A 25,243-nucleotide genomic window follows, 5' to 3' on the forward strand; every position below is an offset into this window, starting at 1 on the left:
GTGCTTGGGAAGGGGACAGGCACTGTACAGATGGAAGGGGCGCAGTGTGTGGTGCTCACAGCTTTATTACAGCAGAGTCCCATCACCCAGGGGACACTGTGCAGGGGTTGGGGTGCCCCAACCCTGCCAGGCAGGAGCCACAAACCCTCCCAGCACACACCCCATGCCCCCATGGGGACATGATTGAGTTACCGCAGCCGAGGCATCACCCCGCGCAGCAGAGGACAGCACCGAGCCCACACAGCCCATCACTGCCCCCCAGAACGTCCTGCTTGAGGCCGGGGGGAGCAGGAACCCACCACCCAGGAGGGAGCGCAGCACGGGGGCACTCTGCACCCGAGGGGTGCGCCTGCTGCCGGGGATCAGCACCTCCGGGTTGGCCAAGGCGGTGGTGAAGGACTTGGAGTCTCCTCTTCCTCCTCGCCAGCATCCTTCCCGCGGTGCCAAGCAGGGCCAGCACAGCCTGGCCAGAAAGGGGGTGCTTCATAGCAGGGCCGGGGAGCTGCAGCTCAGGGGGGCCCCTCCGGTGGCCCCTTGACCAGGGCGATGGCAGCCAGCTCCTTGCAGAACTCCTCCAGCACCACCACGCCCTTGAAGAGCATCGTGTGGTCCATCCTGCAGGGGGGCGAGCCATGGGGGGGGGCTGTGGGATAAAACATCCCCAAAGGGCACTGCCCCCCTCCTGTGCCCCCTCCAAGGGCACTGCCCCCCTCCTGGGCCCCCGAAAGGGCACTGCCCCCCTCCTGGGCCCCCCCAAAGGGCACTGCCCCCCATGGTGCCCCCCAGCACTCACTGCTCTCCCGGCACCAGCCCCAGGAGCTGCCGCCGCACCAGCAGCAGCTTAGCCCTGAACTGGGGCACACGCTGCAGCCGCTGCATCAGGTCCCCGATCACCTGCATGAGGGGGGGGGAGAAGACTCAGGTCCCGTCTCAAGGGGGGGTCCCCGTGACCCCATCCCCCGGTGGCGTTACCCGGACAAGGACGGAGAAGAGCGAGCGGCAGCCGGGCACCAGGCTGAGGTAGGGGTCCAGCAGGTACTCGTGCAGGTGGGGATGGGGGAAGGCGGCCAAGCGGGACAGCACCGAGGTCACCTGCAGGTTCAGGCTGTAGGGCTGGCGATGGGGGGGTGCTCAGCAGGGGCTGGTGTCATCAACCCCCCCCAGGGATCTGAGCCCACCCCCACCAACGGGACCATGGAATCCCGGAATGGTTTGTGTTGGGAGGGAACTTAAAGCTCATCCAGCTCCAACCCCTGCCATGGGCAGGGACACCTTCCACTAGAGCAGGTTGCTCCAAGCCCCTGTGTCCAACCTGGCCTTGAACACTGCCAGGGATGGGGCAGCCACAGCTTCTCTGGGAAAAGTCTGTGCCAGCGCCTCAGCACCTTCACAGGGAAGAGCTTCTGCCTTAGATCTAACCTGAACTTCCCCTGTTTCAGTTTAAACCCATCACCCCTTGCCCTATCGCTACGGTCCCTGATGAAGACCATGGTGGTTGTGGACACCACTGATGCTCTTGGTGACTTTATCCCCACTATGGGGGTCCTGGATGCTGGGAAGGAGGGCTGCCCCCTCCAACGTGGTTCCCGTGGCAACAGCCATCGGAAGCCAAAGCATCTTCTATGCAACCCCCAACCCCAACCAAGACAAAGGCTGTGCCAGCCTGGAGAGCCCTTTGGAGAGCCCCCCAGGACATGCAGAGCATGGTGGGGACCCAGCATCCCGCTGGCACCCTCTACCTGGTCCAGGATCCGCGTCATCCGGTCAAACAGCACCTTGAGGAAGTGACCTTCATAAAACACCACTTCGGGGTGGCAGGAGTCGAGGGGACGGGGGGCCCTGGGCCACCCCCACGGGGCTGCACTGTCGCGGCACGCCTGGACCTGGTGGAGGGGGTGATGGTGGGTGGGATTCAGAGCAGGGGCCAGCACTTCCAGGTATGGGACACCCCAGACACTCACCATGCCCAGCGCATCGTGCACGTAGGTGTCGTAGCCGCCTTCCTCCATGCATGAGGAGGTCTTTGCCTCCTCGGGAACCAGGCAGAGGAAGCTGGAAGTGATGGGAGAGGGATGGGGAGGGGGATGCAGCCCCCCCATGCTGGGACAACCCCTACGAATCCGTACCTGCTCACCACCTCGCTCACTTGTCCCTTCCCTGATGGGGCTGATCCTGATGAAAGCTTTTTCGCTATCCCAAAGCTGGAGTCTGGGAATCCATCGGTGAAATAGGGATCCTCCTCCAGGTCCCTGCGGGGGCCAGCACAGGGGTGTCAGCAGGGCAGGCATTGAGGGGTTCCCACCTTACCCTGCCCCATTCCCGTTCACTCACAGCCCATCCTCCTCGTACTCCAGCTCCGGGGGTCCGCGCTCCTCGGGTACAAGGGGGGTTCGCTGCAGGTATCCCCTGGCCTCCAGGTTCCGCAGCACCAGGTTGTGTGTGACGTGCTTGTGGGGCTTCTGCAGGAGCTGCTCGAAGAGCCGCAGGCTGGCCAGGCTGATCTGGGGCACGAGGAGCAGGGGAGACATTGGCACGGCCCCACGGCACCACCCGTGCCCGTGTCCCACCAGGATGGGGCTCACCTCGTCGGAGAGGTGGTTGCAGCGGTCAATGAGGTGGGTGCGCAGAGGGTGGGGGGTGTCCCCCGGGGTCTCTGGGTGCTGGTCTGGCCCCAGCAGGAAGAGCACGAGGCGCCGGAGCAGGGCGGGAGCGTGGACCTGCCGCACTGTGCCTGTCAGCATGGCCGTGGTGCTGAGCACTGTGAGCTCGGACCTGCGGGATGGGAGGGATGTGTGAGCGTGTCCTGAGATGGCACCGCAGCACCCCACAGCAGGGACCCTGCGGTCCCAGCCCGCAGAACCACAGCCTGGTTCGTGTTGGAAGGGACCTGAGAGCTCATCCAGCTCCAACCCCCGGCCCCTCGGACACTCACATCTGCAGGAGCTGCGGCTGCAGGATGCCCTGGAAGAACGTCTCCTCCACGGCCTCAGCGAGGGCATCTGCCACAACCTACGGCGAGGGCAGAGGCTAAGCTTGGCACGGGCACGGTGCTGCCCTTGCTCTGGGAGAGCAGCGGGTGCTCCTTACCGGGTGTGCGCCCATCACCAGCTCATCGAGGTAGTCCAACCAGCCGAAGAAGGCAGCCAGGCTCTCCTTCCCTGGGAAAGCCTCATCCCCAGCACCCTGCGACCTGCGCGGGGCACAGCACGTGGGGCTGCAGCAACACCCTGTTGGTGCTGGGGGACACCCCCTCCCAGCACCCACCTCACCTCCAGCTCGTCCTCTCCATGGCGAGGACATCGGCGGGGTCGGTGCCCGCGGGCACGGCGCTGTAGAGGTCACAGAGATGCTCGGTCAGCAGCGGGCACAGGGCGCTGCTCCGCACCAGGCACGTGGCAGCCGCCTCCTGCGCCAGCCCTGCCAGCAGCAGCAGGTTCTCCCGAGCCTTCATCGCCACCCGGCTCTTCTGTGAGGAGGAGGAAGAGGAGAGGCAGCGTCAAGTGGCTGCGGGCACCACGTCCCCTCCTTGCAGCCCTTTCTCTGTACCTTGCTCTTGCACAGCCCCACCAGGGATGTGACGAGGTTGTGGTCCCTCCGTGGTGGGGAGGGCTCGGCACTGGGAGAGCTGGTGGCAGTGCCAGAGGGATGCTCCGTGCCCTCTTCCATGGCCGGCAGCTCCTGGGCTCTCCTCCCATTCAGGATGCTCTTGCCCTGGAGAGGAAGAGCATCACAGCCACCACCTTCACCCCCCTCACCCCGAGGAGCTTTGCACTGGGGATGGACCTGCGAAGCACGTAGAAAAGCTCCACTAAACCCCATAGACGACCCCATACATGGCCCCACATGCCCAGGGGCTGCTCACCTCCAGGATGTACGTGAAGAGGGTGGGATCCTGCTTGATCTTCATGCAGAGGATGGCCACAAGCTGCAGCTCCTCCTTCTCCAAGCCAGAGTCCAGGCGGTCACCGCTGAGCTGGAGCAGCTTCTGCAGGGCACGGAGCGGGTGCTGGGTGCTGGGTGCTCTCCCACCCTGCCCCGTTACCAGGAGCAGCATCGGGCAGGGATCTGGGCAGCCCCAGCACCACCGGTGGCACCACTGCTGTGTCCCAGGCTCACCTTCACCGGCCTGTGCACGTTGAGGTAGTGCAGGAGCGGGTGCTGCACTTGCCCCAGCACCCGGCTGAAGAAGAGGAGGACCTGCTGCCTCATCCCGGGCGGGTACTGGGAGGGAGATGGGGAGAAGCATCAGCAAAAGCCCCATTACCTGTTTGTGTACCCCAATTTCCCTGTAATCACCCCCAGTCACCTGCAGGGTCACCCAGCAGCCAGCACGGGTGGCTTGCAACAACACCCTCAGCACAGACCCTGCTTTTGCTCCCCCAAAATGATGTAAAAGGGCCCAAGGGCCCCCCGCGGACCTGCCCCTGGCTCCTCTCCCTTTAGCAATTGGGAACTGCACTCATTTCTCTACATTGAGCTATCCCAAGGGGATTATTTCCCTCTTCTCACAATGTTAAAGCCCAGCACCCCAAAAACCCAAACCCTCCCAGCCATGGAAGGAGCAGCACGTTCCTGAAGCTCAGGCTGCACCAGCAATTAATACTGTATGAACAAAAAGCTATTTATATGGAGCCTCACTATTATTAGCAACAAAAGAACAACAGAGTTGTTGTATTTGGACAAAATGACCCCTGAGGGCCCCTTCCAACCCAAACTGTTCTCTCATTCTGTGACGTTTTGGGCAGTATTTACTTGGAGAGGTGTCTAAAAGCAAACGGGCTGCTGGTGTGAAAAACACCCTTCTTGCGCAGGCAGGGATGTGATGGGGGGCAAGAGCCACTTGGAGGAGCAGCAGAAAGGATTCCAATGGGGATCTTACACTGAGCAATCCCCCCCGAAAAGCCAAGCATCCCAAGGTCACACTCCACAAACTCCCCTTGCCCAGCTGGAAGAGCTTCAAAATCAAAGGCACAGAGCAGCACCACGCAAGGCAGTTGGGAAAGGCGGTGGGTGCTGCTGTGTCGGGGGCTCAGCCCCCCAGAAACGGCTGGTGCACCCACCTCTGCCTTGCCCAGTGTGCTGAGGGTCTCCAGGACCTTGTGCTGCAGCAGGTACTCGAGGCATGGCCCGGCTTCTCCCGCTGGGAACTGCTTCTCCTCATAGACCAGGATGTCCAGCATCTGCTTGAGGCGCCAGGGGATGTCCGTCTGCCTGGCCGGGATGCTCTCGTCTGCGGGTGCAGGAACTGGGGGCTGTGGTGTGTGCCCCCCAAGGCACTGCCGGGCTCGGCGAGGGCGGTGATGCACGGGGGGGTGCCCAGATCCCAATCCAGGTGAGTGTTCCCAAGCCATGCCGGCCCAGGATCCCACTCCATGGCGGCCAGCGGGAGCAACGCTAGATGGCAATGTGCGGATGGGCTCCCAGCAGCACCCGAGGCTGCCCCTTCCGCTCCTGGCCTACCAAAAGCGGCCGGTCCCGGTGGGCTGTGGGTGCTGCCCAGTGCCAGCCCCCGGGTCCCACCGGCAGGAGGAAGGGAGGTGGGAGCTGAGCGGGAAGGACCGAGACCCTGCTGGGGAAAGGGCTGATGCTCCCCAGGCCCTGCTTTTGGTGCCCCCAAAGAGCAGCATGTTCCCAAAGAGGGATGTGTTCCCAGGAGCTCAGCACCCCTCATGCTGACCCCCGTGGTGTGCGGGGGGGGGGGGTCAGGGCCGCACAAGGCCAAGCACCCGGCTGGATAAGCCCTCCTGGGTATGGGAAAGGGTGTCCCATGCCAAAGCCCCACATGCCAGGTCAGCTGCACTGTATTAGGACTGGCACAGTGCGCTGCTCCTGCACGGGGTGCCAACCAGGGCATGGCGTCCCATTCCAACGTGTCCCATTCCAGCGCACCAGGACCCCCTCCTGGGCACAGGGACCTTATTCCCAGGCTACAAGACCCTCTCTTAGGGCACAGAGACCCCCTTCCAGGACACAGGGACCCAGTTCCCACACCACAAGGACCCCGTTCCCATGCCACAGGACTTTATTCCCACGGCACACAGACCCCATCCCAGGGCACAGGGACCCTCTCCCCCCACCGCACTCACCCGTAGCCTCCAGGTAGTAGCCGGTGATTCCCTTCCAGTGCTCGGTGAAGGCTTCCAGCAGGTCCACGCTGGGTTCCCGCTGCGCACAACCGGGGCCGGGGTCAGGGACGCTCAGATCCCCCCGGTCCCGCTCCCGCTCCCGCTCCCGTTCCCGTTCCCGTTCCCGTCCCCGCTCACCGTCTCCACCGCCTGCTGCAGCAACGCTCCCAGCCGGCTCAGCATGGCTGTGCCCCCGGTACCGGCACCGGAACCGGCACCGGAACCGAGCCCGGCCCCGCCGCCCTCCGCAGCGCCCCGCCGCGGTGGCTCCGCCCGGCGCCGGGCAGGGCAGGGGAGGGCGGCCGGGACGGGACCTCCCCCGGCGGCTCCGGGCCCGGAGGGATGGGGATGGGGCGGGGAACGGGGAGGAGGGGTTGGGGGGGGGTGTTGGAAAGGTCCCACAGCACTAAAAGTGCAGCGGGGGCGGCCGTGGGGTGGGGGACAGGGACAGTCCCCGTGAACACCTCGCACCGGGATGGGGGTATCCCCCTATGCACACCTTGCACTGGGACAGGAACACCCCCTCCCCAGCTCCCGTCTCCCCACAACCCGCAACCAGCCAACTTTTAGGACTAATTATTATTATTTTAATCCTTAAACCCCCACATTTCCACAATGGCCCCCGAGCTATGACAGGCACAGCACTGGGGAGCAGCCAAGGGCCCAGCCTGCGTCCTGCCGCCTCCAGGGAGGTGCAGTTATGTGCCCCAAGCACCCCCCGTCACTCTGTGTGTGTCCCCTGGATGCTTGGCCTGGGGTGTATCCACATCCCACCCCATGAGCGGGGTCCCTGGGGGTGCTGCTGATTCTCTGGACCCACATTAAGGACAGAGCCAGCAGCTCATGAGGTTGTACTGGGGAAATCTGTGCCTCAAAACCAAGGTGTTGGGATGGGTGAGTAGGGGGTGATGCTGTGAGGGGTTCACCACCCTCCAGCCAGGGAAACTCAGACCCACAGATGGACAGTTTATATGTATATATATATATAAAAATAGATGTGCGTAGTTGTAGCGTTGATATTGATGGTTAAAACCAGATACCAGGCGGGTCCTGCACGGTCCACGTGCAGCCTCTGTTCAGCTGAGGGGTGCCCTGGAGCCGCTGCGGTGCCGGTCACATCGCAGACTTCATCTCCCACTCCTGGAGAGCACCCGAGGGCGGTGGTCACCCCCGGTGCCAGGGGTGGTACCCGGCTCACCCCGACTCTGCCCACCCCAGAGGGTCCCGCCGGTACCTTTCTCTTCTGCAGCACATTTCCCTTCTCCACCATGAGCGGGGAGGGTGGTGATGGCCTCAGGGCGCTCCTGGCCGATGCCGTGCGCTTTAGCAGCGGCGTGAGGAATGAGCCCTGCTGGAAAGGCGGAGCGGAGAGCAGACAATGCCTGCCCCCCGGCCCCCCCCGCTCCCTGCATCCCCTGCCCTCCCCAGTGTCCCCCACCTCGGAGCCAGCCGAGCCGCTGGTGGCAGCGATGTGGCCCTTCAGTGACTTGCCGATGGTCAGCAGGTTCATCTCGGAGCCAGCCTTCAGCCTGCCCTTCATGTGGCAGGCCCTCTCCAGCTGCCCCACCTTCTCCTCCAGCTTCGGAAAGGCTCTTTTCCCTGCAAGGACACAGTGGCACCGCCAAGCCCAGGCACCTCTCAACACCACCAGCCTTGGGGAAGGACGAGGAAGCCCCTGAATAGGAGCAGAAGCCCTCTGTGGCCCTACCGATGAGGATATCCAGCCCATCCCGAGTTCCTTTCCTCTCAGGCAGCGTCAGGGTGCGCTGGGATTGGGAGAGATCCTTGCTCCAGAGATCAGGGCTCACCTTCACCCACTGCGGGCTGGCTGCCCTGCTCCGGAGAGCTGCTGCTGGTGCTGGGGAGGAAGGATGCTCAGGAGGAAGGGCAGAGGAATCACGGCACAACACTGTGCTCGTGGGCACCTCAGCCTCCATCCCAGCACATGGGGCTGGGGTGCATGGGGGGGTCCCCATGCCCCTGCATGGAGCACCCAGCCCCTGCTCACCTGCCTGCGGGGTGCTGCTGCAGGCACCCATGGGCAGTGCAGACACGGGCCTCCTGCGCTGCCCTTGCACTGCTCGGTCCAAGTTCTGCTGCTGTGGAAGGGAGCCCATGGGTGGTGGGAGCCCATCCCCTTCACCTTGGGGCTTGCATGCGAGGGGCAAACGGTGGTTACCAGCTGCTGCAGCCGCTCCATGTTGGAGTAGAGATGCTTGGGAGCCTCGGCTGGTGGGAGCTGCCCGAAGGGATCATCCATGTAGGCATTGGGTGTCGGGACATGGCGCAGGAGCAGCCCGCTGCAAGCAGGACGGGGGTCCCATTGTCACCTCCACCCCCATTACGGAGCAGGAGGGCTGGGACCCCGGCCAGTGCCCCCTTACCCTGCAGCAGGGCAGCTGCTGGCATTGCCCAGCCTGGGTTTCTCATTGTGGGGGCTGTTGCTGGCTGGTTCCGCTCCTCCCCTGGCCTGCAGGGTCTTCAACCAGGCTTCCCTCTCCTCATCCGAACGCGTCTGGCGCAGGGCAGAGGGGCCGGGGTCAGCGGGGGCCGGGCGAGGGATGCGGGATGCGGCAGCCGCTGCTCACCTGCAGCAGGGCGAGCTCCCGGCCGCGCTGGGCGATGCGGATGCGGAGGCGCTGGGGGGAGCCGGTGGCCGCGCCGGGGGTCACCTCGCACCCCTCCAGGCGCAGGGCGCAGACGGGCCGCTGAGCGCTGCCGGGCTCCGGGACCATGCGCAGGGCTCCCTGCCGCACCGCGCACCACAGGCGCTGCCAGCGCCCGCGCAGCCGCACCGACAGGAACCCTGCGGGGGCATCCTCCCATCAGCACCGAGCCAGAGACACCCCCCGGCCCGCTGCCCTTCAGCATCGCACCTCCTTTAGCGTCCTCTCCAGCCCGCCGGCTGCGGGCAGGGCTCTGCCGCGAGCGATCCTCCTCTTCCTCCTTGCCAGCCTGAGGATGATGACCCAAAGAGCCCCAATCCCTGCAGGCTTTAAGCACCCTCACCCCCACCCCATGGCAATGCAGCCCCTCCCCCCCGCATCAGCCAACGGGGATGGTGGAGTGGGATTTGGGGTGTATTCTCCGCACCCATTTCCCATGCCTGTATTTCCCATGGGAGAACAGGCAGCTCACCCTGCTGAGCCCGGAGGATGGTGGTGGTGGGGTGTTGATGGATGCCAGCCCACCTGGGGCATCGCTGCTGACCTCTTCAATCACCTACCAAAAGAGAAGGGGAGCACTGCAAATGCTTGCTCTCCACCGAACCACGCTTCAGGCACCGTGGGGATGGATGGGGACATCCCCAGCCACCTCAGCAGCACCCCATTAGGCTGTGCCCCGTTTCTCCCTTCCCCTGCCCCTCCCTCCTGCCCATGCAGAGCTCTGCCAGGCTGCAACACCTCCAAACCTTCCTCCAGTCCTCAGCCTGCTGCCGGCTCTGGAAGCCGATGACCAGCACCTCTCCTGCTGTCCCTGTCACCTTCAGGGTGTGCGGCATCTTCTTGCCTTGCTTGGCCTTACAGGTGACGTGGCAGCCCCGCAGGTCCAGCTCCAGCACCGGCTGCGGGTCGGCGGCATACCTGAAGCACTGCAGAGGCAGAACAGAGCTCAGGGACCTGCTGGGGGCCCCATTCCCAGCCTTCATCCATCCTCGTTGGCCGCTCACCAGCAGCACGTGCTCGCGGACGATGAAGAGCTGCTTTGCCCACTGCCCCAGCCAGCGCTTCCTCCAGAGGAAGCCGCAGAGCTGCGCCTCGGGGCGCCCGCTGGGCTCAGCATCGCGGCCGGTGCCCAGAGGCCGCCGCAGGTAGTGGGCACGGTCCTTCACACCATCCTCATCCTCCTCATACGACTCGTAGTGGCTGCTGTCAGTGTCGGCACCACCTGAGAGCCGGGCTGGCACCAGGGTGCTTGGTGCGTGCGGGTGCTGGGGAGGTGACGCGGTGCGGTGCTCACCGGAGCAGTGGCCAGGACCGAGGGGTTCAGCATCTTCATAGGAGCCATTGGCTGGTGGGGACGGTGAGACACCAGGGACCTTGCTCTGGGGAAACAAGGGGTGGTCCAAAGGTGCTGCCCCCCGGGGTGAACCCCGCATGTCCCCAGAGGAGCTGGCAACAGCACTGGAGCCTTCCCAGCATGACCAGACCCCCGTGTGAGTGAGGTTGCAGTGCAGGGATGATCACTGGGTGCCCATCTCCCATCACGTGCGGCATCCTTACCCCTCTGTGCAGGCTCAGGTTCCTGGTTGTGTGGCACTCACAGGTTCTCCCTCCTGTTGCATCCATCATCCTGGTTCCTGGGGGGAAAAGCAGCATTGTCCCAGATTGTGAGGAGCCCGGAATCCCGGGAATGAGGATCTGGAAGAGATGGGGTGTGGGTCAGAGCGTGGACTCACCAGGGCTGGGCTGGCCCTGTGGGGAAGGCGAGAGGCAGCGCATGATCATGTACTCTGCATCCGCAGCCCCGCGCTCACTCGATGGGCTCTGCAGCCGTGACAGGAGCTCAGCCACTGATTTCTTCTTATCCCGAGCCACAGTGCTGAGGCTTTCCCGGTCCAGGATGAGCAGGAAGGACCGCAGGTCCGACAGCAGCTTGTCCAGGTCTGCAGGGCACAGGCACGTGCCATCGACACCCCACAGGAGCAGGGCGCAGGCAGGATGCTCATCCAATGGCAGGGGCTCTCCAGTGGAGGGTTACATGCTCTTGCTCCACACAATCCCACTATTGACCAGCCCAGGGTGCCGGGGGAGGATGAGGAGGGGGCACAGTGCCCCGTGGTGATGAAGGATGCTCTGTTTGTGCTCACAGAGCGGGTTTGTTCCCGGCTGGGTGAGGGGAACCAAGGCCAGGGGCTGCGCTGGGCAGCCCAATGTGCTGCTCCTCCATGTGGAGGAGGAGGAAGAGGAGGAGGAATAGCACATGGGAGCAGCTGATGAAGGCCAGAAACGCTGAGTGTTCCCAAGGGCAAGGAGAAGGGCTGGGGCTCAGCGCTGGCTGGAGACCCCAACCCTGCTGTGCTAGGAAGGAGGGATGGAGTGGGACAAGGAGCTCCTTTGTGCTCCCTCACCCTGGCTGGGCAATATGGGATTCCCATGGGATGGGACAGCACTGCCTCAGCCCCATGAGCCCCCAAAGTGGGGGAGAGCCAGAGGGCGATGGGAAGAGGGCCCAGCCCCAAATGGTGCCAGCTCTGGGTCCCTGCAGGTGTGGGGAAGCACGTGGCAGAGCAGGACATCGCACACCCCCGAGCCCTGGGCTGCCACCCCAGGAGCAGGCAGATGCCCCCCAGGTCTCTGCCCGATCCCCAGCTCCTTCCTGCGAGCATCTGGAAGTGGTTTGCATCACTCTGCTCCCTGCTCCAGACCCGCTGTGGAAACCCACTGCTCCTCCCTGCTCCCAGCCTCCCCCTGCCAATTCCCAACGGGAACAGCCCCAGCTAAGCCACATCCATGCTGCAAACCAGTGACTCCCCACAGCACCCTGGCTGACCCCAGCATCCCCCTGCCCTGCCACCTCCCTGCATCCCTCATCGCTCAGGGCTGGTGGGACCCCAAAGGCAGCAGCAGCCCCCAGGGAAGGCGAGGGCAGGCAGTGGGAAGAACCCACCGATCCCACACGTGTTGGAGGGGATGAGGCAGAAGCCCCTCTGGAGGCGCTGGCATGGGGGGAGCACTGACCCCCTTCCGGTGTCCCCAACGAGGAGCACACACCCCTGCCCGGAGGGAGAGGAAACATCTGGCAGGAGGCTGAGCAATGCCGGAGCTGGGCCCAAACATCTGGATTTCCCTGGAAACTGGGGAAGGGGAGGGGGGAAACGGCTCCTTGGGGGGATTGGTGGGGGCACCGGGGCAGGGCCTGCCCCCACCATGGGCAGGGACCGGTAGGCAGGGGGGTGAGTGTGGGGGACAGGCACTGTCCCCATGCCCGATGTGCCTGGTTCTTCCTCTCCCTCCCTTTCTCCTCTCCTCCGCCCAGGCTGAATTCCTGGGCAATGACATCGGTGTCCACTCACCCCTCAGCCCTCCCTTCATCCTCCCCCCCAGCAGTGGGGCAGGGGCGCTGTGCCGGGCCCCCAGCCTGCTGTGGGGCAGGCAGGGGCTGCCCTCACCCCGGCATGACCCAGGGTGCCAAGCTGTGGGTGTCAAGGGAAGGCAGCCCCAGTGAAAACCATCTGCAGGGCAGAAGGAAAACAGCCTCCAAGCACACAACCGCCTCCTAGCAAAGCACCCGCTCCCATGGAATGGGCCCAACCCCCTGGCATCCTCATCATCAGTGGAGGAAGAGGAAGAAGGCTGTCCAAAGGGATGCCATGGGAGCAGGGATGCCCGGGTGATGCCAGCACCCACAGATTCAGGGCCGGCACCTCTGCCCTGTGGCCAAGTGCATTTTCCTCTGTGCAGTGAGGCTCAGCCCCGCTCCCGTGGGGTGCAGCAGCTCAGGGGCACCCCAGGGCCCTGCTCCAGCGCTTGGGGTGGCTCTGACCCAGCGTGGGATGACTCAGAGGAGGAGGTTGGAGGCCCCGAGCCCGGAGCTGCTCCTGGCCACAGCGTGACCCATCATGTGGGGAGGCGCCAGGCCCTGGCTGCTGCACCCCCAGATCACCCCATGCAGGGTGCTGGCACCCCACTCCCCTGCCCTATGTTTGGGGGCACCCCCAGCCCTGTGACCCACACCTTATCCCTGGCACCCCTTTCCTCCGACAGCTCCATGCACCTTCCCATCACCCTAAACCCCCCCTCCCCCTTTTCCTCCTTCCCGTGCACCCCCTTTCACCCCCCCATTTACACACTCACACCCCCCATTGACACACACCCCACCCGAGACACCCCTACACAGCTTCACCCGCACCCTCTGCCTTCTCCTTCACCCCTTTGCAAGCTTTAAAGCCCCCCCCCGGTCTTTGTGCCCCCCGTACCTCTCTGCCGGGCCATGGTGCGGATGCGCTCACATCGCGCACCGGGATCGGGACCGGGGCAGCGGGGACCCGGCTCGGCTCGCACACACCCTCCGGGCCCCCAGCACAACCCGGGCAGGGCGGGGGGAAGGCGGGGAAGGGCTCCGCATCCTTCCCGGAGCACCATCGCCATCTGCAGGGACCCGGGAAGGGGGAGAAGGGGAAAGCAAAGCACCGGGGCTGGATAAAGCCATTTCACCTTTAATTGTCAGCAAAAACTCACTCACGCGGATTCTCTGACACCAGCGAAATCAAATAAACTCTAACAAAACAGAAGGTGAATCACTGTAAGTCAGTCAGAAAACAACCCATATTTATATATATATTTATAGATATGTCGTTTGTAGCAGTGAAAGGCAAGTATGGGCGAGTGGTTCCCCGATAAATTACATTCTTTACATCCCAACAAGGTCTAGCGGCTGGAAAAGTGGCTGGAAACAGAAAACAGGGAGCATGGGGGGATAGAGGGTGCAGGGGGCAGAGGGGTCCTGCCCAAAACGTGTGCCCAAAGGGGGTGGGAGAGGTGTGAGAAGGGAAGAAGGTGCTGCCCAGTGCTGCGGGGAACCAGGCAGGGCTGCATCACCCCTTTGTCCTGCTGCATCCCCAGTGCATCATCACCCTGATTCCTGCAGGTAGAGATGCAGGAGGAGGTTCCCCAGCAGGACCCCAACTCTGCCACCCCCTGCCCCATCCCACCATGCTCCACATCACCAGCATCCACCAGCGCGGTGCTGGGCAGGGTTTGGCAGCGTGTGTGTCCTGGCACAGGAGGGAGTGATGGCAAAGAGGGTCTGGAGCGGGGCAGGGTGGGATGCCAGCCTGGCATTGCCGGGAGCACATGGGTCTGGCAGTGAGTCGGCCCCCCAGGCTCTTCCCAAGTCTTGGGGTGAAGGTGTGGGGGGCAGAGGGACTGGAGGCATTGGGGGGGAACCCAATGGAGCTGACACATCCTGGCCAAAAGCAGAGGCAGGCACTGCCCTGCCAGCGTGCCCGGGGGGGGAATGGGGGGCACAAAGCACAGAGACTCCCCCAGACCTCCCCTCCAGGCTGAACCGTGCCTGCTCCAGGACAGCCCCCAGCCCATTGCCCCACAGCGGAGCCCCCCGAGCCCTTATCCCGTTATCCCGCGGGGGGGGGAGTGTTGGTGTGGGGAAGGGGTTGCTGCAGATGGGAAGTGGGGGGGTCCTAATAAAAACCGGCTGAGAGCCCTAAAGCAGTTACAGGGCGCGACACGGGCTGAGTGCGAGGCCAGGCGGGCTCAGGAGAGGAAGGAGGGCTCCGAAGAGGAAGGAGGGCTCAGAAGAGGAAGGCTTTCTTCTTGAGCTCGTTGCGCTTCCACAGGGCCAGCTTGCTGAACTCCTCGGGGGGCATCTCAAAGACACGCAGGAAATCCTCAGGGGAGAGGTGACGCTGTGCGGGGGGAGAGCAGGATGACGACGGGGTGATGGGTGCCCCCCTCTTGTGTGTGTCCCCCAGAGCCCGGCTCAGCCCCTACCTCCAGCCTGGTCCTGTCCACGCCGGGGGGCAGCTTCACACGGCCTCTGTTTGTCACCATCAGCATCTCATAGGGGTAGATCTGCAAGATGGGGAGGATGTAAGACTCCTTCCACAGCCCCCCCCCCCCCCAAGACCCCCTCCATACCCCCCAGTGTCCCCCCAGCCCCACTCACCTTTTGCTCCAGCATGCTGGGCAGGGAATTGCCTCTATCCATGCGTCCACGCTGGCCGTTCTGGGGAGGACAAACCTGGTGTCAGAGTGACCCCCACCTCCCCAAAGGGCTGGTCTTTCCCACCTGAACTGAAGCCACGGTGATGGGCTCCAGCCTGGGGACTGGCAAACCCAACCTTCCCCCTCCCAGCTCTCCCCTTTCCCCCCTGGGACACATCCTGGGGTGTCCATGTCCCCCCCATGTACATCACCCTCTCGCTGGGTCTCCATCAGTATCCGGATGTGCGCTTACCTGCAGGCCTGGAAAACAGAGAGGAGCAGGGCTCAGCTCCGGGACCCCCCCCCGGTGTCCCCCCACCTGGGTGTTGCCAAGCCCCAAGAGGTGGTTTTCCACTCTCTGCTGAGCCCCAGCATCCCTCATCCCATGGGACATCTCCCGCATCCCCTGATACTCACCAGGGCTGCTCTTCTCGCTGCCTGCTGAGCTGAACTCTGCTGACTGCAGCTGAAAGGGGACAGGGGACAAGATCAGAGCGATGCCACCCCAGACCCCGTCCATGGAGGTGCAGCACAGGAGCTGCCTGCACTCACCCGGGTGAGGGTGCTCCTGCCAGAGGCGGGCAGCGAGGAGCTCTTGTAGCTCCCCGTGTGCAGAGCTGCAAGAGAACAGGAGATAGCAGAGGTGCAGGCAGGGCTGTGGGGCCTGGCAGGGTGCAGGCAGCCTGAGGCACCGGCTGGGAGCCGGAAAAGGTGGGATATGGAAAGAGCATCACCCCACTTACACGTGTGGAAAGGTGTCCGGTCTGGCAGCGAGCGGGTTTTCCTCCGGATGGGAAGGGATTTCTCCATCTCCTCCTTCAGGATCAGCTTCCCAAGGTTGGAGGTGATCTGGGGGCAAAGGGGCACGGGTGGGGGGTCAGTGTCAAGCACAGCTCCAGCCCCTCACAAGATGCCCACCCGCTGTTCTGCCGCTCACCTTGCTCAGCTCCTGCTTCTGGAGCTCCCGCAGGTTCTTCATCTCCTCTGTCAGGTCCTCCTCTTCCTCCTCCCCTCTCTTGGAGGCCATCCGCCTCCTCCACTCTGTCTCTGGGGGGATGTTACATCCACCCTCAGCATCCCCATGGGGTCTTTGGGGGGGATACACCCCCTGGTGCAGCCCATTTCCTCCCCTATCCCTGTTCCCCCCCTACCCATTACAGCCAGGGACGGGGGGCATGGCCAGTAGTCGGTCTCTATCTTGGCAGGCTGGTTGGGATCCGGGGGCTGTGCTGCTGGGAACTTGGAGGATTCGATGATCAGATCCTCTATGAGATGCTTCCCATGGTGGGCACTGGAGTGGTGCTCTGTGGGGCACAGGGAGGGTCAGGCAGCGCCCATGGGTGCTCCATCCCGCGGCACAGACCCCCCCGCTCACCTTTCTGCCTGTAGATTGGAGGCTTCTTGTATATGTTGAGCTCTGTTGTGTCAGTCTCTGCAAGGAAAAAGGGGTTTGGGGGCCAGGCATAGAATCATGGAATGGTTTGTGTTGGGAGGGACCTTAAAGCTCCTCCAGCTCCAACCCCTGCCCCGGGCAGGGACACCTTCCACTAGAGCAGGTTGCTCCAAGCCCCTGTGTCCAACCTGGCCTTGAACACTGCCAGGGATGGGGCAGCCACAGCTTCTCTGGGCACCCTGTGCCAGCGCCTCAGCACCCTCACAGGGAAGAGCTTCTGCCGCAGAGCTCATCTCAATCTCCCCTCTGGCAGGTTAAAGCCATTCCCCTTGTCCTGTCCCTACAGGCCCTTGTCCAAAGCCCCTCTCCAGGTTTCCTGGAGCCCCTTTAGGCACTGGAGCTGCTCTAAGGTCTCCCCTTCAGGAGCCTTCTCTTCTCCAGGCTGCCCCAGCCCAGCTCTCTCAGCCTGGCTCAGAGGGGCTCACCAGGACCCCCAGGGGCCGCTGTGGGTGTCCCGGTGCCGGGGGCTCATACCGGGTCTGTGGAAGTGCTGCACGCTGCTGCGAACTGAGCTGCTGCCCTGGCGCGAGGGGGGCTGCGGGGTGCTGCCGGGGGTCCGGCTCTCCAGCCATTCCCGGATGACCTGCAGGTGAGGGGGGTGGTAATTCAGCATCACCCCCCTCCTTGGAACCCCCATGTCCATCCCAATGTGTCAGTACTCACCTCCGGAGATGGAGGAGGAGAGATGGATTTGGGAGACAGGGAGCGCTGCAGAGAGCAAGCAGTGATTTATTCCAGCAATCCCACACCTGCCCTATGGGACCCCACTATTCGGGGGGCGGTTCCCCACCCTGACCTCCAAAACAACCCGGGACACCCTCACCTCTCGGCTCCGGGGCAGCTCCACGTGCTCCATGAGCGAATAGGTGAAATGGGGTTCATAGATCATCAAGTCAGGGCGCTCGATGTCCAGGATCGCTTTATCCTTAGGGATGGCAGCCAGGTCCTTGTAGCCCAGAACCTCGTTGTCCATTTTGGCCTGGAAAGAAAGAAAAGCACCTTTGTTTTTTGGGTGCAGAAAGGGAATATCGGGGTTAGCATCCTCTTGGGATGATGGGGAGGGTTTGGGGATGACCCTGACCCACAGATGGAGGCAGGTGACCTCTTACCACAATGCTGGAGGGCGATCCAGGGACACTGGACCCACGGGAGGAACAGACACTCCCAGGGGAGGTCAGTGGTTGCTGGAAGGAAAAGGGGAGATGTTGGCAAACCTCATCTTTGGCAAGGCCAGCCCAGGAAGGGGCTCAGGGTCATGGTCAGGACGCTGGGGCATGGCAGGGGAGGCCCGGGGACACCCCTGTGCCCCATGGACCTCAGTGCTCCGGGGCAAAACGTCCTTGTGGATGGGCTATTTCTGGATGGGCGCTGGGGTCTGCTTTGCTCCAACGTTGTGGTTCAGGGCAGGGGACACCCGAGAGGTGACAGTGGCTTGGGCCAGGACACGTTGCCACTAGATGGTGCTGCCAGGCTGGGCTGGGAGGAGGAGGAGGAAGGCAGGGTCCTGCTAGCAGCACCCCATGGTGATGCTGCTGCTGTCCTTGGCCACCAGCCCCTGCCTTCGGCCACCAGCCCCTGTGTGCCTGCCTTAAATGAAGGGCTTCCCATTGCCTGCATGCACCCAGCACCCTGCCCATGGTCCCCAGCCCCTTTCCCATATCCCCCACTTACCTTCTGCTGTCTTTCCATTCAGCTGTGGGCCGGAGGGGTTGTGTCAGTCACGGGGTCCTGTAGGGGAGAGCTGAGATTTTGGGGTGCTCCAAGAGTGCACAAGGAGCACCCCAGGGTGAGGAGCTCCAGGTGCTGTGGGCAGAGCACACCAGACCCAAACATGGGATCCAGGACCGGCTTACAAGGGCTGCCAGCACTCACCACTGCCTCTGTGGCTCCACATCCCTCTGGGTGCTTGGGTGCTGCCTCTGCGGGGGAGACAAGAGAGAGGTGGCAATGGCTTTAGAGGATGACAGCGGTGGGAAGCCCAACCTTGTCCCAGCCACCCCGGTGGCTGCTGATGAGGGCTGGCAGGCGGAGCAGGGGGAATGAAGCCCTTTGTCCACCAGCAGCGAGCGGCCTCCAGAAGGCTCCAGCAGCGGCCGCGGGACGTTGTGCTGAGCCCTCCCTGTGCTCTGAGCCCACAATGCCACACACAAAGGGGAAAATTCCCCATTCTCCTCCAAGCTTCTCCTTTGGGAGGGGAACAACCTCGTGCAATCCAGGCAACAACAGCAACAGCAGCGTGGAGCCCTGTGTGCAGCGCTGGGGAGATGCCACCACCCCTGGGGACCCCAAGCCACTGTCCCCCTGGTCTACAGCTCCCAGCATGGGCACAGAACCCCTCCCAGTGGGATGCAGCAATGGAGAAGGACCAGATGTGGCCATGCCTGGAGCATCCTCCAGCCCAGCACAAGGTACTCGCTCTTCCGAGGGTTGAGCCGGGATGAGGAGGCTCTGCTGGTAGGCATCATGGAATCAAGGAATCAACTCAGTTAGAAAAGACCTTTAAGATCATCCAGTCCAACTGCTCCCCAGCACTGCCAAGGCCACCACTAACCCATGGCACTGAGGGTCTCCTCTATATGGTGTGGGAACACTTCCAGGGATGGTGACTCCAGCACTGCCCTCATCCCTCCTTTGAGACCACCCTGACACAAATACCCCCCTGCTTTACCCACTCGCACCCATTCCCAGCACCTCCCAAGGGTCTCCAGGACCTGATGCCGGTGGGACAGGCACCAAGGCAGCGCTGTACCATGAGCTCACATTCCCAGCAGCAGCACCTTAACCCTCACTTCCAGCTCACACCGCATGGAATGTGGGGCGCGTGTGGGCTGGTGGTGGGGACACTGTGGTGGTGCTGAGCAGATGGATGAGACAGCAAAGAGCAGGAGCAGAGGAAGCAGCGGGAGGGCGGGAGCGGGGATGGGTGGATGCGGATGCTGGTGGGAAGGAAAACAAGCCAGAGCCAGGGAGACCTGCCACGACCCAGCCAGAAACGCTGTTTGAGGGGTGCCGGGGCTGCACAGCCACAGCGGACACTGTCCCCCCCCCCGTCTGGGGACACGGGGACACGTTATCTGTCACATGCAGGGAGCCACCGCCCCGATGGCAGCCTCCCTCCCCATGGCAACCTCTCCAATCTCGCTGGCAGGTTCCCACACGCTCTCCTGCTCGCCAAGATAAGGCCGGCACGCAGCGTGTTTGGGATTTTCCTGGTCGGGAGGGTGATGGGAAGTGAGGGGAGCGGGGGGAAACACCGTGTGGCCCCCCCGCGGGGTGATGCTGAGGGTACCCACGGTGCTTGGCTGGAGCGGGGAGAGGAAGGGGATACGGGGAGAGAGGAAGAGCGCTGGAGGAAGGATGGATGGAGGGACAGACGTGCTGGGGGGGGCTCGCTGGGCTCCAGCACAGCCCGTGGTGACGCTGCAGCGGGAAGAGGCCAGTTCCCTCCTCCCCACCCCGAGGAAATCCGGATTTGACTTTCCACAGCCGCCAAAGCCATCAGTGCCGGGAACGGGGGCCAGGCTGCACGCACCCCCCTCGCTGGGGAGCACCGAGCAGGGACCCCCGGCCTTCGTCCCCGCTCTTCCTCCTCCCCGCTGCCTGCCTTGCCCCGCTGTGCTCCCGCAGCTGCGCAGGCTCCCTGCCAGCAATGGAAGGGGGGGACACGGTGGGGTCACAAGTTCCCTGAACAGACGGTTCCTGACAGCTCTGGGAACAGCGTCCGGTGCTTCCAGCCCAGCCCCGGCCTCCTCCTCCTCCTCCTCCTCCTCCCAGCGCAACCCCAACCAGAGACACGGAGCATCCTCCCTGCGCGCCGGGGAATCATAGAATCATAGAATCGTAAGGGTTGGAAAGGACCTTAAGATCATCTAGTTCCAACCCCCCTGCCATGGGCAGGGACACCTTGCCCTAAACCATGTGGCTCAAGGCTCTGTCCAACCTGGCCTTGAACACCACCAGGGATGGAGCATCCACAACCCCCCTGGGCAACCCATTCCAGTGCTTCACCACCCTCACTGTAAAGAACTTCTTCCTTATATCTAATCTAAACTTCCTCTGTTTAAGTTTGAACCCATTACTCCTTGTCCTACCACTACAGTCCCTAAGGAAGAGTCCCTCCCCAGCATCCTTGTAGACCCCCTTCAGATACTGGAAGGCTGCTATGAGGTCACCACGCAGCCTTCTCTTCTCCAGGCCGAACAGCCCCAACTTTCTCAGCCTGTCTTCATATGGGAGGTGCTCCAGCCCTCTTATCATCCTCGTGGCCCTCCTCTGGACTCGCTCCAACAGCTCCATGTCCTTTTTATGTTGAGGACACCAGAACTGTACGCAGTACTCCAAGTGGGGTCTCACAAGAGCAGAGTAGAGGGGCAGGATCACCTCCTTCGACCTGCTGGCCACGCTTCTTTTGATGCAGCCCAGGATACGGTTGGCTTTCTAAGCCAAGGCACGGCCGCACACGGGGCCCCGCCGGCAGCTCCATCGCGATGGTGGGAGCATGTGTGTCCCCGCGCCGCGTGGCACCGGTGCCCGGTTCCTCCTTTGTCCTCTTTCTCGGCCTTTTCCTCCCCACCGGAGCAGCACCCGGCTATTGACAGCCCATTGCTTCCGTGCCACTGCACGAGGGATGCATCAGTGGCCTTAAAAGCCACCAGCTGCCAGCTCCAAGCCCCTGGGATTTTTCCATCCCCTAGGGAACAACGTGCACCCTGCCCCTTTCCCCTCCCAGGGACACAGGGATGCTCCGTGCCTCAGTTTCCCTGGGTAGAGGCGGGTATAGGAGCAATCCATCCACCCCTTCCAGTAGGTGCTGGAGATGATGGGGGCATTTCCACCTCCTCCAGCTACTCCAATCCTCCCACCCTGGGCTAACCCAGCCACTCTCCTGGCCCCCATCCCTACAGGGAGCCCCTGAGCCCCCTAACAAGTGGCTCCACAGGTCCCGGATGGGGGGTCCCTCCCCAGCCCCCCTGCCCCGATGGCCACACTGCAGCCTGCTCTGGGCAGCAGCTCACGTGGCACATAATCTGGGATTAAAGCTGGATTAGCCTGCTCATCCCACATAGAGAGGGGCCGGGAGGGACCCACTGGGGGCTCCCGGTATGGGGCTGGTGATGCTGACAGTCACCAAGGGGCTCCTGCACCGAGCAGCTTGGGGTGGTGGGTCCCTGGGGTACCCCGATACCGTGTGTGGGGCCCAGCAGTGGGGCATCCACCTGGCAGGATGTGGGGCAGTGGGATGTGGTTATGGGGCTACCTGCAGCCGAGGTGGCAGCTGGTGGCCCAGGTCTACCTGGGAAAGGCTGGTTTAACCCTGCCTGCCCGCAGCCGGAGCTGACCCCCACGGCTCCATCCATGGCCAAGAGCTAGGGGCCGGGCACTGAACCCCATTTCGCCCCCCAGGTTGCCCCCCGGTGCTCCATGGCAATGGGGCGATGGGAATTTGGCCTCTCCTGCCATGCCAGCGCAGCTGGATTTGGGCAGGAGGAGCGGCGGGGTCCGAAACCCTGTGCCCATGGTGAGACCACAATGGCCACAGCCCCAGCACAGGGCAAATCAAACCCCTTCACAGCCTGAGCCTGGGAGGAGTGGCATGGGGGTGTCCCCCTCCTACAACCAGTGCTGAGACCCCACAAACTCATTCCACAAGTGGGGCTAGGAACGGCTGTCCTCCTCCCTTGGGCTACACGGTGCCGATGGCAATGTCCCCAAGGGAGGAAGACAGGGGGGTGTCCCTGCTCTACCGGGGGGTGTCCCTGCGATGAAGTGGGGTGCTGCTGAGGAGGGGACACGGGTGGGAGTCTTGGGATGGTACCTGCATGTCACCCGTGTCCCCATGTCACTGCCCTTCCCCTCCCTACGGTGTCGTGTCCCCCCCCGCCCCGGCAAGGGAATCTGGCCGTGCAGTGACGGTGTGGGGAGGGGGCATGGAGGAAAAGGGAGAGGAGGGAAAAGGCGGGCGGGGGGAGAAAAGGGAGAAACAAGCCATGGGGCTGTCCCCATCCCCCCGGGAATGGGCAGCAAAGGACGGGAGAGCAAAAGGACGGGAAAGCAAAGGTCAGCCGATGCCAACCCCAATAAACCAGCCCCCCCCCGCCTCCCCCAGGGTATCCCCCACCCATGTCCCCCTCCTGCCCCTCTCCTCATGGAGCCGCGCAAGGGCCACGGCACTCACCTAGCGCTGGGGACACCGCGTACCTCCAGCCATGGGGAGCTGGGGGGGGGCCGCCCTTGGCTTCCTCTACTCGTTTGGCCACCAAATTCCACCGTAGGTCGCCCTGGCCCCGGCCCAGCCACCGCTGCGGCATCCGGGAGCGTGAGCCGCGGCTGAGCCTATCTCCCGCCGCCAGCGCCCGCCCGCAGCACCGATAAGGGCGCTGGGTGCCAGGGAGGGTGGATGCGCAGGGCTGGGTGGGTGCTGCCGCCGCTCCCCACCTCTGCTGCTGGCTCAGTCCCTTTCCCAACAAGAGCAGAATTAGCCGGCATCATGACGAAGCAGTATTCGCTCCCGCCGCCACTCGCTCCCGCGGCACAAAGAGGGAGGAAAACAGACATCAACCCGGATTGCCCAGCGCTGACCGCTGTCAGGAAGAGCCTGGATGGTGCTGGGGGGGGCCAGCACCCCCTTCTCCAGCCCCTGCTGCAGTTTGGGGATGGTGTCACCTGTTCTCCGCACCCTGATTGGGGTTTTGGTACCCGCAGCGCTGAGCACCCCATGCTACATGGGCGCACGGGGGGGTGAGGGTGGTCCCATCCCCAGCTGCATTTGGGGTGATCCGAGGGTGGCACCCACTCCTGGAGGGGGGACACAGCAGGAATTTCCAGCCCAGGGGTGTGGAGCATCAGCCAAAAATGAAGTCCTGACCTCTACAGATGCTGAACTGGACATGGGTGCTGCCAGGGAGAGCCTGGAGCTGGGGGGGGGGGGGAGAGATGCTGCCCCCACATCCCGAGCCCCCCACATCCCCGGGGGTGGCAGGGCTGCGTTGGTGCTGCAGCACCGGGAGCTGGTGTCTATTCCCGGCTCTGTGTGGGAGAGAGATGCCTGGTGACAGCAGCTCTGCTTCTGGGTCCTCTCCCCACTGCTGTGATTGATGCTGTTTGCTGCCTCAGTTTCCTTTCTGGCTCAAGTGAGGGCTGCTGGAACCCCTGGATGCACATCTGGGGGATGCATGACTGGCAATGCTCATCTGGAGGGATACACGCCCAGGGATGCACATGGGGGGGGGGGGGGGGGGGGATGCATGCCCAGGAATGCATGGGGAGGGGACATGGAGAAAAAGGGGGGATACTGGGGGGATACACACCCAGGGATGCACATCTTGGGGGGATGCACACCCAGGCGGATGCACGTCTCGGGGGGATGGTCCTTTAGTGCCAGGGCCAGTCTGGCTTGCTGGACCAAGAGCATCATGGCCTCAGATCCAAGATGCTGCTGTACCCCCCCAACTGAAGGGGCTTCTCCAGCCCCAGCCCCACCAGCCACCCCCTGGGGCCATGTCCATGAATAACCGCGGCTGCGGCTGCCTCCCCGCTGTAACCCAGTTTCTCAAGCATGAAGACAACCGCAGCGGCTGCTACATGCACCCGGAGCTGCCCCTGAACCAGCCATGGCACCCACCGTGGGCTCAGCCCCCTGCACCGTGATCCCAGCACCCAGGGGTGCCCAGAGGGAAGGAGGAGTTTGGGAACACACGTATCCTGTGCCAGCCAGGCCCCACACACCCTCGTGTGCACCCACCGAAAGCCAAGCCCAGACATGCTCACCAAAACCCCCCCAGTGCTCACCAGCCCCACAGGGTCACCCCTCATCCCGGTGATGCCCTTCAAAGGCAGCTGCCAGAGGGGCTGCCAGGGGCCCAGTACATGGGGACAGGAAGGTCGCAGGGCCCTACCTTCAAGGGAGCCCATGGCCCGCTGCAGGCAGGGCTGCCTGTCCGCCGGGAGCCATGCCTGCGCTGAGCATCCCCTCCCCTGCGCCGCACCGCACGTTGCTACAGCGACCGCCTCCCGCCGCAACCGGCTGGAGCCGAGCGAAGGAGGATGTGCAGGAGCCTCCTTCGGCCTCAGCGAGTGATGGAGGAGGTGTAGGGGCATCCTTCAGCCTCATCGAGCAATGGAGGGTGCGCAGGAGCACCCTTCAGCCTCACTGAGCAATGGAGGAGGTGTTAGGAGCATCCTTCATCCTCACTGAGTGAAAGAGGATGTGCAGGAGCATTCTTTGGTCTCACGGAGAGATGAAGGAGGTGTAGGGCCATCCTTCATCCTCAGTGAGTGATGGAGGAGGTGTAGGAGCATCCTTCACCCTTATTAAGTGATGGAGGAGATGTGGGAGCATCCTTCACCCTCATCGAGCAATGGAGGAGGTGCGGGAGCATCCTTTGGCCTCCCCACCCTGAGAGATGAGGCTGAGGAGAAGGATGAGGCTGAGGAGCCTTCCCAGGGGATGCAGCCCCTGTGCCCCTCTACAAGGCACCCGGCTGACCCAAAATTGCCTTTGTGATGCACTGTGGGACCACTTGGCATCATCCCAGAGGAACCTGGTGACAGCAGCCCTGCTAGGGCAGGCCTGGATACAGCCCCATGTCTCAGGGGGACCCCAGGCCCTGCCACCCCCGTGATGCCCCCCAGGAGCCCTGAGCCAGGAGTGGGACCCAGTGGGGTGCGAAGACCATGGGGCTGGGGATGGCAGCGGGCTGGTCCCTGTCTCCCCTACAGTGGTGACTGCTCTGGGGAGCTGCCCCCTGAGCATCCCAGCCCCCCCCCCCCCAGCATCCCAGAGGAAGGCAAAGCCTTGGGAAAGGCCGGGCGCACTGCGGCGGGGCGGGACACCCTCCAGTGCACTTTCTGCACAGACATTCCTGTCCCCACCTCCGCCCCCCGCCCCGGGTCTCACCTCAAAAAACAAGAAAGCAGCAGCGTGAGGGGTTGTTTTTCTTCTTCTTCCCCGGCCATAATTAAAAAGGACTCACCCTTCCGAGCCCTTTCTATCCCGGGAG

The 25,243-nt window shown here is 63.4% G+C and overlaps 3 protein-coding genes across 15 annotated transcripts; all 3 read right to left on the reverse strand.

Moving 5' to 3' along the window:
• Window positions 1-47: 47 nt before the first annotated feature.
• On the reverse strand, window positions 48-6,384 carry FAM160B2 (family with sequence similarity 160 member B2). Of its 4 annotated transcripts, none has more exons than XM_030510262.1 (17): window positions 6,264-6,384; window positions 6,087-6,165; window positions 5,061-5,230; window positions 4,117-4,221; window positions 3,863-3,985; window positions 3,547-3,711; window positions 3,270-3,466; window positions 3,088-3,190; window positions 2,933-3,009; window positions 2,583-2,772; window positions 2,332-2,501; window positions 2,127-2,249; window positions 1,962-2,052; window positions 1,740-1,883; window positions 973-1,105; window positions 794-894; window positions 48-615 (listed from the first exon to the last, which is right to left on the reverse strand). In XM_030510262.1, exons 1-16 carry the CDS (start codon window positions 6,306-6,308, stop codon window positions 842-844), a joined length of 1,968 nt encoding a protein of 655 aa, XP_030366122.1. In that variant the 5' UTR covers window positions 6,309-6,384; the 3' UTR covers window positions 48-615; window positions 794-841. The 4 variants fall into 4 exon arrangements, with proteins under 4 accessions (XP_030366122.1, XP_030366120.1, XP_030366123.1 ...); XM_030510260.1 differs by having other exon boundaries at window positions 973-1,113; XM_030510263.1 differs by having other exon boundaries at window positions 973-1,113; window positions 5,061-5,252; window positions 6,264-6,274.
• A 702-nt stretch (window positions 6,385-7,086) lies between these two features.
• LOC115618560 (actin filament-associated protein 1-like) lies at window positions 7,087-13,218 on the reverse strand. Of its 7 annotated transcripts, none has more exons than XM_030510258.1 (15): window positions 13,045-13,218; window positions 10,525-10,731; window positions 10,349-10,425; window positions 10,086-10,170; window positions 9,538-10,013; window positions 9,264-9,347; window positions 9,002-9,080; window positions 8,714-8,931; window positions 8,510-8,640; window positions 8,305-8,425; window positions 8,134-8,224; window positions 7,834-7,983; window positions 7,564-7,724; window positions 7,360-7,476; window positions 7,087-7,265 (listed from the first exon to the last, which is right to left on the reverse strand). In XM_030510258.1, the coding sequence occupies exons 1-15, from the start codon at window positions 13,214-13,216 to the stop codon at window positions 7,239-7,241; spliced, it is 2,196 nt and encodes a 731-aa protein (XP_030366118.1). In that variant the 5' UTR covers window positions 13,217-13,218; the 3' UTR covers window positions 7,087-7,238. The 7 variants fall into 7 exon arrangements, with proteins under 7 accessions (XP_030366118.1, XP_030366119.1, XP_030366115.1 ...); XM_030510259.1 differs by having other exon boundaries at window positions 9,538-9,717; window positions 9,796-10,170; XM_030510255.1 differs by having other exon boundaries at window positions 9,002-9,071; window positions 9,538-10,170.
• Window positions 13,219-13,268: 50 nt separating this feature from the next.
• On the reverse strand, window positions 13,269-24,333 carry DMTN (dematin actin binding protein). Of its 4 annotated transcripts, none has more exons than XM_030510264.1 (17): window positions 24,140-24,333; window positions 18,117-18,163; window positions 17,916-17,972; window positions 17,354-17,428; window positions 17,068-17,223; window positions 16,908-16,952; window positions 16,719-16,827; window positions 16,167-16,223; window positions 15,943-16,095; window positions 15,729-15,838; window positions 15,535-15,640; window positions 15,344-15,408; window positions 15,209-15,257; window positions 15,045-15,052; window positions 14,754-14,813; window positions 14,579-14,659; window positions 13,269-14,493 (listed from the first exon to the last, which is right to left on the reverse strand). In XM_030510264.1, the coding sequence occupies exons 3-17, from the start codon at window positions 17,931-17,933 to the stop codon at window positions 14,380-14,382; spliced, it is 1,206 nt and encodes a 401-aa protein (XP_030366124.1). In that variant the 5' UTR covers window positions 17,934-17,972; window positions 18,117-18,163; window positions 24,140-24,333; the 3' UTR covers window positions 13,269-14,379. The 4 variants fall into 4 exon arrangements, with proteins under 4 accessions (XP_030366124.1, XP_030366127.1, XP_030366125.1 ...); XM_030510267.1 differs by having other exon boundaries at window positions 17,916-17,985; window positions 24,140-24,238; XM_030510265.1 differs by lacking the exon at window positions 24,140-24,333 and adding an exon at window positions 22,420-22,616.
• Between the last annotated feature and the right edge of the window lie 910 nt (window positions 24,334-25,243).

Source organism: Strigops habroptila, chromosome 21 (genome assembly GCF_004027225.2).
Source record: "Strigops habroptila isolate Jane chromosome 21, bStrHab1.2.pri, whole genome shotgun sequence".
NCBI classification, from domain to species: Eukaryota; Metazoa; Chordata; class Aves; order Psittaciformes; family Psittacidae; genus Strigops; species Strigops habroptila.